Source organism: Galeopterus variegatus, unplaced genomic scaffold (genome assembly GCF_000696425.1).
Source record: "Galeopterus variegatus unplaced genomic scaffold, G_variegatus-3.0.2 Scaffold2149, whole genome shotgun sequence".
Classification (NCBI taxonomy): domain Eukaryota; kingdom Metazoa; phylum Chordata; class Mammalia; order Dermoptera; family Cynocephalidae; genus Galeopterus; species Galeopterus variegatus.
Genome location: NW_007728260.1, coordinates 141,988 through 150,948, shown reverse-complemented (window position 1 = coordinate 150,948; position 8,961 = coordinate 141,988). Strand labels below are relative to the sequence as shown.

At 43.9% G+C, this 8,961-nt stretch overlaps 1 protein-coding gene across 1 annotated transcript; it reads right to left on the bottom strand.

The window, feature by feature from the left end:
* Positions 1-5,109: 5,109 nt before the first annotated feature.
* Positions 5,110-7,399, bottom strand: TPBG (trophoblast glycoprotein). Its single transcript, XM_008580735.1, has one exon. The coding sequence runs from the start codon at positions 7,065-7,067 to the stop codon at positions 5,805-5,807; it is 1,263 nt and encodes a 420-aa protein (XP_008578957.1). The 5' UTR covers positions 7,068-7,399; the 3' UTR covers positions 5,110-5,804.
* Between the last annotated feature and the right edge of the window lie 1,562 nt (positions 7,400-8,961).

Sequence of the window (8,961 nt, the reverse complement as noted above, 5' to 3'; positions counted from 1 at the left end):
ACACACTTGGTCTTCAATTGCCTCTTTGCTTATACTATTCCCTGTGTGCTGAGTTTTCTTTTCCACCCACCATCTCTATTTGCCTCATCTTCAAGACCATCTTAAAACCTAACTCCTCCATGAACCCTTTTTGGATTCTCCCAACCAGACAAGATCTCTCTCTGCTTTGAATCCTGTATCACACTGTTCCAATCTCTGGTAGTGCTTTTTATGTTGTCTTGTAACAAGGTCATTCTCATCTCCTAAACTCAGGGGTTGAAAGTATGGGTTCTGGAGATAACACCCAGCCCCCACAAAAAAAAAAAAAAAACAGTTCAAATCTCATATCTGATTTTTACTACCTAGTTGTTCTTGGGCAAGTCATCTATCCTCTCTAAGCCTCAATATCCTCTTCAAATGAGAAGAAGTAAGACCTTATATGTGAAGGCCTTTGCCTACTGTCTGGCTCATAGTAAGAACTCAATAAAATGTTAGTTATTACCATTACTTATTGTCATTATTAGATCAAAATAAATTTTCTGTCATAAGCTTATTTTTAAAAATCGATTGCAACAATAGTGCCTGATACACAGAAAACATTTAGTAAATATGTACTGAAAGAACTGAATAAATGGTTCATGGGGCCTCACTGAAATTTTAAAACAAATTAACAAGATTGGCACAATTAAACCACTAATGGAATCTAAATTTATTCTAAATATACCCACACATATCACTGCCCCCCACAAAAGGAGTAGAATTGAGGAAAATACATAGGTTTGTCTTCAAAACTGCTTCCTAACTAGCTAAATTGATTTTTCAAATGTTCTTCCACACCTCACACTGCCTCTCCCCACCCAGTAAACACACACACACACACACACACACACACACACTCTCTCTCTCTCTCTCTCTGTCTCACTCAACTGGATTACAGACTTAGCTACTAGTACTTCAAAAAGTTTGTGGAAAAATGGAATTAAAAGATAATATGAATCTTTCCATGAACTCTTTGAAGTATCCTCATATCACCGTTAAATTTCCATAATATTTCCTATTATGTCACAGTGTCAGATAAGGTATATGGTAATAAGATTGCTATGAAAAAAATATTTCAAAACATTTAAGAATATTCAGGGGTCTGAAACAGTAATTTTTAACAAATTGGAAGTGAAATCTAGAGCAAACTGAAACATTAAGTCAAAGCAAAAACAATAAAACAAATTTACTAAAGCAATTGCCTTTTTTTACACATGGGAATTTCAAAGGCGTCAAGTTAGGCAATTAGTAATACCATCATCTGGCAAAAAGAGCACTAGAAAAGGAGTCTAGGACCCTGGGATCTTGTCCTGGCTCTCATTACATAATATAATAAGTCACAATTATACTTTCTTCATTTGTAGAATGGGAAAAGGAGCTTGACATGCCTAGGAGGCCTTCCAATTTTGAAGTACTAAAAAGTCTTATTCTTGTCAAAATTATATAAATCGTATGTTAAACATTTTTTTTTTAAATCTAGATCTTTTTTTAACCCATGACAAAGATAGAGCTGCTGAAGTGTTTTAAGATAAAACAAAATAAAATAAGCCTGCCCTTTTGAATCAAAAGTCTTTCTTAAGAGTAAAAATGGAAAAATAACTGTACAAAACATCCTGAAGTAGCTGTTTTCTCCCATCTAAAAGGAGACAGGATCGCCTGGACAAGGCAAAATATATTTTCTTAAACTAAGTATTTATAGTGCAGCACTGCAGTATTGCTAAAAAAATTTTAAAAGACATTGCCAAGGTATTTTTCATATACTATCTAGAAATATAATTCCCTCCCTTTCCACTCCTTTACTGTTAAAAATCCTTGCACAAGTGTAAAAACGAAACGTGATTTTCATCTAATAAATGTCTGTCTTCACTTTATGGTACTGCTCTGAAGGCTGGATGACTGAATGGATTTGGGTGTAGGAGGAAAGCACGTGCCAAATTGTTTTTGACCTTGCAAATCTTGATGGTGCCTCTTTCAGTGTAGTCTTTGGAGAAAAATTAAAATGGAAAGCAGAAATTATGTGAAAGACTGGCAAACTAGAGTTGCAAGGCTTCTGATATCATAAACAAGGTGAAGCCTGTGTTAGAATATCAGGCCAAAAGGGACAGAGTAAAACAGGACTCCTAAGGAAACCATCACAGTTCATTTGGATTTTTTTTACAGCCATTTTAATTAAAAAGACAAAGCAAAGATATGTTATTTCTAATTAAATATTGAGATGAGCATAATCCACGTTTTGTCAATCAAGATATTTTAAAAGGATTTACTACTTGTCATTTGCTCACTTATTTCAACCCAGCCTTTTCCCCTACCCCTGCAAGGGTGTCCTTTTCATTTAAAGTCTATTAAATGTGCTTCAAAGTCTCCTTTATTTGGAAGAAAAATCTATCAGTTGCTGTACAAATTTGCCTTATTGGTCACCACAAAATCACACTTGTGGCAGCAAAACTAATATTACAAACAGTAATGCTGCAAACTGAATGGTTACAATGAAAGGGGGGAGTGACAACTGAGGGTCAAGTAGCCGTATTATCCTAAAGTCTTTGCTACTTTAAATAGAAATGTATAGAATATTTTAATGGCTTTTTAATATAAGGGATTTATCAAGTACTTGAATTTTTTAAAGTATTTTTCTAACTTTCTTCAAATGAAACTTGTAATGAAGGACATTTTCTGCTGAACACTTGAAGCTCAGTAATAAAGTGTAATAAAAATTATCAACCAAAATAAAATTTTTAAAATGGATTACATATAGGTTTCCAGGACCAGTAATGCATAATGGTTCTAGAGAATAGTGGGTTTTTTTTTTTCCTTTTTGTCTTTTTTTTACTGACCGGTGACGGGATCACAACCCTCGGCGTCACGCCCGTACCGGGGACCAGCAACGGGATTACAACCCTCGGTGTTGCGCTCGCACTGTGCTCAGCCAGTGAGGGGGAACCGGTCTCCACATGGGATCCGAACCCTCGGCAGGAGCGCCACCGCGCTCCCAAGCGGCGCACTCTCCAGTGCGCCACCAGGCCGGCCCGAGAATAGTGTTTAAAACAAGTAGGTATGTTTCATTTTTAAATAAAGTAATAATACTTTTATTTTCATTTCATTTTTTCTATATTCTCTTATACTTATTGTATTTCTATAGCATCTATCTTTCAAGGAACTTAGAATGTCTTGTGACTGCACAATATCAGTGAGTTGTCAAGCAATAACTATTTTTTACTTTAAGAATTTTCTGTTGCCATATTTTGGAGAATTCATAGAAAGAGGGATGTGATAGAAAACAAAGCAGTGGCAAATTGGGAAGTTCATACAAACAAAGAAGCAGGGGGATGAAAAAGCAGCAAGAAATTATAACTTTAAAAAAGCCATCTACCTAACAGGCAAAAACTCTGCTCCACTTTATCATAGATTGATCATTGCTTCAGGGAGTTGATGAGAAAGGCTAGACTAATTAATCTATTGCTTTCCTGCATCTTAGGTAAAGCTCAATTTTTAACTCTTAGATTATCACATGATGAAGAAACAATTATTCTGAATAGAGGTTCTATCAATATTATAATTTTTTTTTCTACAATCAGCATACTTACCAAAGTCCATCAGCAGTTTACTAAGATAGTGTGCCACTATTTATTAGATGTTTTCACTGTTTTTGGCAAGCTAGCATCTTCATCATTCTTAGGAAATGATGGAAGCCAGCCAGTTTCTGAGTTCCTGGTGAACACTTAAAAAGTTTAATGGAATATTAAGTATCATATACTTATCCATTTTTCAGGTAATTATAGAATCTGAAATATAACCCATAAATAACAGATACTATAGTACTTCATAAAATGAGCCTTATAAAACTTAAGAAATTAAAACTTTATATTCTGACTAATCTAATCTAAACAAGGAATAGATTAACATATTTTTAGCTCTATTTTGAAAACTTCTGAATTTAATTCAAAGAAGGAATCAGCAAAGATTTCTAGAACCTTAAGTACTATCTAACCTTATTTTATTCATAAAAATATGAAAATGTAGTTTATTTGAAATGTACTCTATTTCAAACATAAAGTATTGCAGAATATAGCCAATTTAAAGGGAAAACAGGCCCTAAGATTTAATTATCTAAGTTTATCTAGTACTTTAATTTAAGCAATAATAGCTAAATTTAAATCACTTGATATAATACCTTAAATGTTGATTAATGGGCTTTACTTTTCAGATTAAACAACATATTAAAAACTCAAAAAAAAATTGTCTCTTATTGATAGTATCAATTGATTAGCAACTGCTTTTACTTATACCTAAATGTGACTTATTCTTCACAAAGAAGTATATATTTACATAGAGCTTTATAAAATCAAAATATCCTCAAATTCTTAAATATGGAACTGAACATAAGCTGATTAGTTGAGACACTTGTTTACGGACATAGACATTTATCTCTGGTTATTTTCTCAAGTTCATATTCAATCATGTCAATTATTTAAACATATTAGCTGGGTCTCTGATTAAATATTGAACACTTTTTGTTCCACTTTAAATGGTTTTTAAAAATATTATCAAGAAAATCTAAGTTACAACTTACATTATAATGTTAGGAAATACTTTAAAAATTTATGTTGTTAAATCTTTTATTTCAGAATATTCTATGTCTTTAAGACACTTCATATTCATACATTTATTTGCATTATATTTGTTTCACACTGCTCTAAAAATTCATAGACCAGTCTCATATGGAGAGTTTTACTAAGTAAGTAATATTATTCTGTCTTTACAACTTCATTAGTCTAGAAAAAGCCCCAAACTGTGGACTTCTTATTGTACAGAACTGTCCATTCTTACCAACTTTACAACGCTCTTATGAAATTGTTTCATGAATAGCATTAACTTCTGTGTGAAGTCTAGCCACATGAATATTCAAACTCTCTATTTAAATCTCGAAAGGATCAACCATTTCAAAACTATCTCCAAAGTCTATTTGTATAAGGCATTGCTCCAGTTTGATTTTCAGCTACGTTAACTAATAACTTAATTACCATCTGAACCAAGACCATTCAGTATCATTGCCCCTAATCCTTTTTTCAAATAGTAAACTTGAACACACTGTAATTCTTTTAAGGATCTTTATTGATTTTTTTTTAACAATTCAGTCTGTTGGATCTTGATGCAGCTTATAAAAAAAACTTCAGTTTCATATAAACTGCAATCAAAAAAGTCATTTACTTTGTCAAAGAAGTTATCTGAAGTTGCAAGTTATTTTTTTGTAATATGCAGAACAGTAAAATGTAAGCATGCTCTTGGATGCAGATGCTCCTTTGTACTATGGAGTTATTTCGAAGAGCTTGCTAAGATCTGCAGGCAGTTTATGGGATGCAATTATTTTCTCCACAATTTAGGTACATAAGAATAAAACTGATATTTATTAATAAAGTACTTTTCTCAAAAAAGTTGAGGCAGCTTTTGTTGAATGCTATCTGTGTGGGTACACTTGCTACACCTTGAATGTACTAAGAGAAACAGACTGCAAGGAGTCCATGTTCATGCTGAAACTTGAAAAATCCCTCCACACGTGTTGAGGAGTTCCAAGAAAAGGAAGAGGGTAAAACACTACGCACAGTTGTTCATTGTCTAACATTAATAGAACATACCAAGAAACTTTACATAACAAGGATGCAAATCCCCTTCACAGCTCTCAAAATCAGTGATGTCTAGAGTGGAGAGTGGAAATGGAGCAAGCCTAGGACGGGTAAAGCTTAAGTCTACACCTCATGCAGAGCTGTCCTTCTTGTGTCCTCTAATGTTTCTCAGACATCCGAATTAGAACTGAGGTTTGTTAACCTGGGGTCCGCATTGATTTCATATCTGTAATGATACCCTTCCATGTGATCCCTGCAGGCATCTCTGATGTTATGCATCCACTTTTTTATCCCCTTGCGGTTCAAATACAAAACCAGGAGGAAAATAGCGCCTATCAGGGCTAAAACAATACCCAGGAAGACATAAGAAGTCTGCAGGGATGGAGGGAGGATAGGGTCACAGTCCAGGTCGGAGCTGTTGAGTTCCAAGAGGACACGATGCCTCATTTTCTGCGGGAATGCACAGGTGAGCCTAGCTTTGCCCTGTACTACCTCTGTCTCTTTGAGCCAGGCTACCATGTCCGCCATGTGGCAGTCGCAGACCCAGGGATTGTTGTCCAGGAAGACCCTGACATGGGGCAGGCCTTGCAGCTCAGCCAGGGTGCCGTTGTGAAGGACCTTGAGGGCATTGTCCTCCAAGTGGAGGCTTTCTAGGTGTGTCAGGTTGCGGAAGGACAGGTAGGTCAGGCTCACCAGGGAGTTGTTACTCAAGTCCAGGTGTCTGAGTCCGGGCAGTTGGGCCAGCACATCGCCAGGCAGGTAAAGGAAGTGGTTGCTGGACAGCTCCAGGCGGCGGAGTCCCTGCAGCGCGTGGCCCGCCCGCAAGGCTGCCGCCACCATGCCCTCGAAGCTCCGGTTCTGCCGCTCCTCCGCAGAGGGCACGATGTGGTTCAGGATCAGTTCTACCAAGGGGCTGGGGGCCGAGACACTGGCATTGCTGCCCGAGAATGCGAAGGGGTTGAGGTCGGCCAGCGGGTTGTGGCTGAGGTCGAGCTGGCGCAGGCTGGGCAGGTGCTCGAAGGCGCCGGCGCGCACCTCCTCCAGGAGGCTGCCGCTGAGGTTCAGCGCGGCCAGCTCGGCCAGCGGCGGCCAGCGGGCGAAGGCACCGGCGGGGAGCACAGCCAGCTGGTTGCCGGTGAGGAAGAGGTTGCGCACGTATGGGGGCAGGTCAGCGGGCACCTCGGTCAGGTTGCGGTTCACGCACTTGACGGTGCGTGCCGCCTCGGAGCATTCGCACGGCGGAGGGCATTGGTCCGGCAGCGGGGGCCGGGCGGACGCGGCGGAGGCCGGGAACGACGCCGAAGAGGTGGAGGAGGACGCCGAGGAGGTGGGAGAGGACGAGGAGACCCAGCCCAGGAGGACCAGCGCCAGCCGCGCCAGCAGCAGCCGCCCGTCCCCGGCGGCGGGGCCCCGGGAGCACCCCCCAGGCATCGCGGCTCGCGTCTCCCCGGAGCTGGGCTGGGACGGCGCCCGCTCCGAAGGCTCAGAGGCTGGGCCCGGAGGGCACGGGCTGGCCGGAAGCGTCTGGAGAAAACTTTCCTCTCGTGGGAGCGGAGGAGGGACGCCGCGGCCGGAACTGGGCTCACCCCGCGCCACCGGGCGTCCCCCTCCCGGGGACGATTCCCCCGCCCCTTCCCTCCAGAAAGTACGCACGACGGGTCGGGACGCTCGGCTCCGCGCTCCTCCTCCCGCTCTTCTTCCTGCTGCCGCCCCGGGTGGCACCTCCTGGCCTCTTTTGTTGGCGCCCCTCGCTGGATCTGCGGCGTGACCTGGGACAAGCGGGAGAGAAGCGTGAGGAGCGGCAGTGGCCGCGGCTGCCCGAGTGCACACACCGGCCTCTCCGAGCCAAGTCGTCTCCACTGTGTCCCCAAGACCTGCCTCCAAAAGCCTGCTTGGGCATCGCCTCCCCCAGCCCCACCGCACATCTTTACCCGGGAGAGGGACGCGCACCCGGAGCGCCAAGTCTTCCTTCTTCCCCGGCCCACACTACATACACGCTGCCAGCCTCCCGCTCGCCGCCTTCCCCACACTCGTCTCCCGCGTCTAACTTCTCGCTTAATCCCCAGCGCCTTCCCGACCAAACTTCTCACTCGCCCCGCTCCTTCCTCCGCCGCCTCTGCGGACGCCAAGCCTCCCGCGGTCTCCGCCCCCGCCCGGACCTCTCGTCCCTGTCCAGGTTAGGGCGCGCGGGAAGTTTCAGGTTACAGAAGTCTTTTCATCTCTTTTTGTAGCTTCTGGATTAGCAGGAAGTGGAGGGCCGTACAGCTGTCGCCCCCAGCCCGCGCCCCGCCAGCCCCTGGGATCCCAGAGGGGTTCAAGTCCTCTCCAAGGGGAACAAAGCGGCGGTGGGACCCTGGGCGGGGTGGCCACCTGAACCTACGCTACTCCCCAGCCCGACGGTGGGGAGGGGCCCCGGCGCCGCCTCCGGTTCTCGCCCGGGCCACTTGCTCCCCACCGCTCACCTCCACGCCCGCCGCCTCTGGAGCCAACTCCGAGTCCCACCAGAGTCTCGGCGACTTCCCGGCTCCGCGCTACGGGCGCCGACTCTCTTCTCACTCCAGCCCCTGGCCCGACCTCCGCAGCTGGGAAAAACCAAGCCGGGGGCGGGGGAGGGCCGGGCCTGCCGGAGGGACTTCGGCCGCGCGGCCAACCTCGACAGCTCTAGGTAGGGGGATTTAAGAAAGGACACTGGAGGGATCTGGGCTGCGCGCCTCCTCCTGGTGGAAATCAACGAGGAATGTGCCAGAAAAGGCAAGGGAATCCCTTTCTCTCCCCCCTCCCTGGCATCATTTGGTGGTTCCTCATTTTGCATACTGTATTTACCTTGGACAGGAGCACAACCGCTGGTGAATCTCTTGGAATTCACCCTGATTCGGGCGCCTTTGGCAGTGACGAGTTAGCTTTAGGCGTGACAGCAGCGCAAAACTGCAGCAGAAAGAAATGAGCTGAAAACGTACAGCGGCAGTAGCAGACGCCCAGCAGATTGTTAAGGGAGCTCAGAAAGGCTCCCCACAAAGGCCGTACCTTAGGCGGCCAACTTCAGATAGGAGTAATGAATGCGTTCGCACCTGTCCTGCCCCCGCACTTCTTGGGTACCTACGAAACTCGTGAACAGAGCCAACTTTAAGAAAAAAAATAAACATGAGTATAGAGGCGACTCATTCTTGATTCATTAGTTTTTCTCCCCCCAAAATTAAAAGCAGAAGGGAAAAAAACGGCAGCTGAAGCATCCTAGAAACAAAGGGCAAATAGCAACGATGTGAGTCACCCGGCAAGCGGACCCCCCCCCCCCCCCCTCCCCCCCGGGGGGGCGGGGGGAGGCACT

Coding starts and splice junctions, on each gene's coding strand:
- TPBG (XM_008580735.1), bottom strand. CDS start 7,067: ATGCCTGGGGGGTGCTCCCGGGGCCCCGCCGCCGGGGACGGGCGGCTG.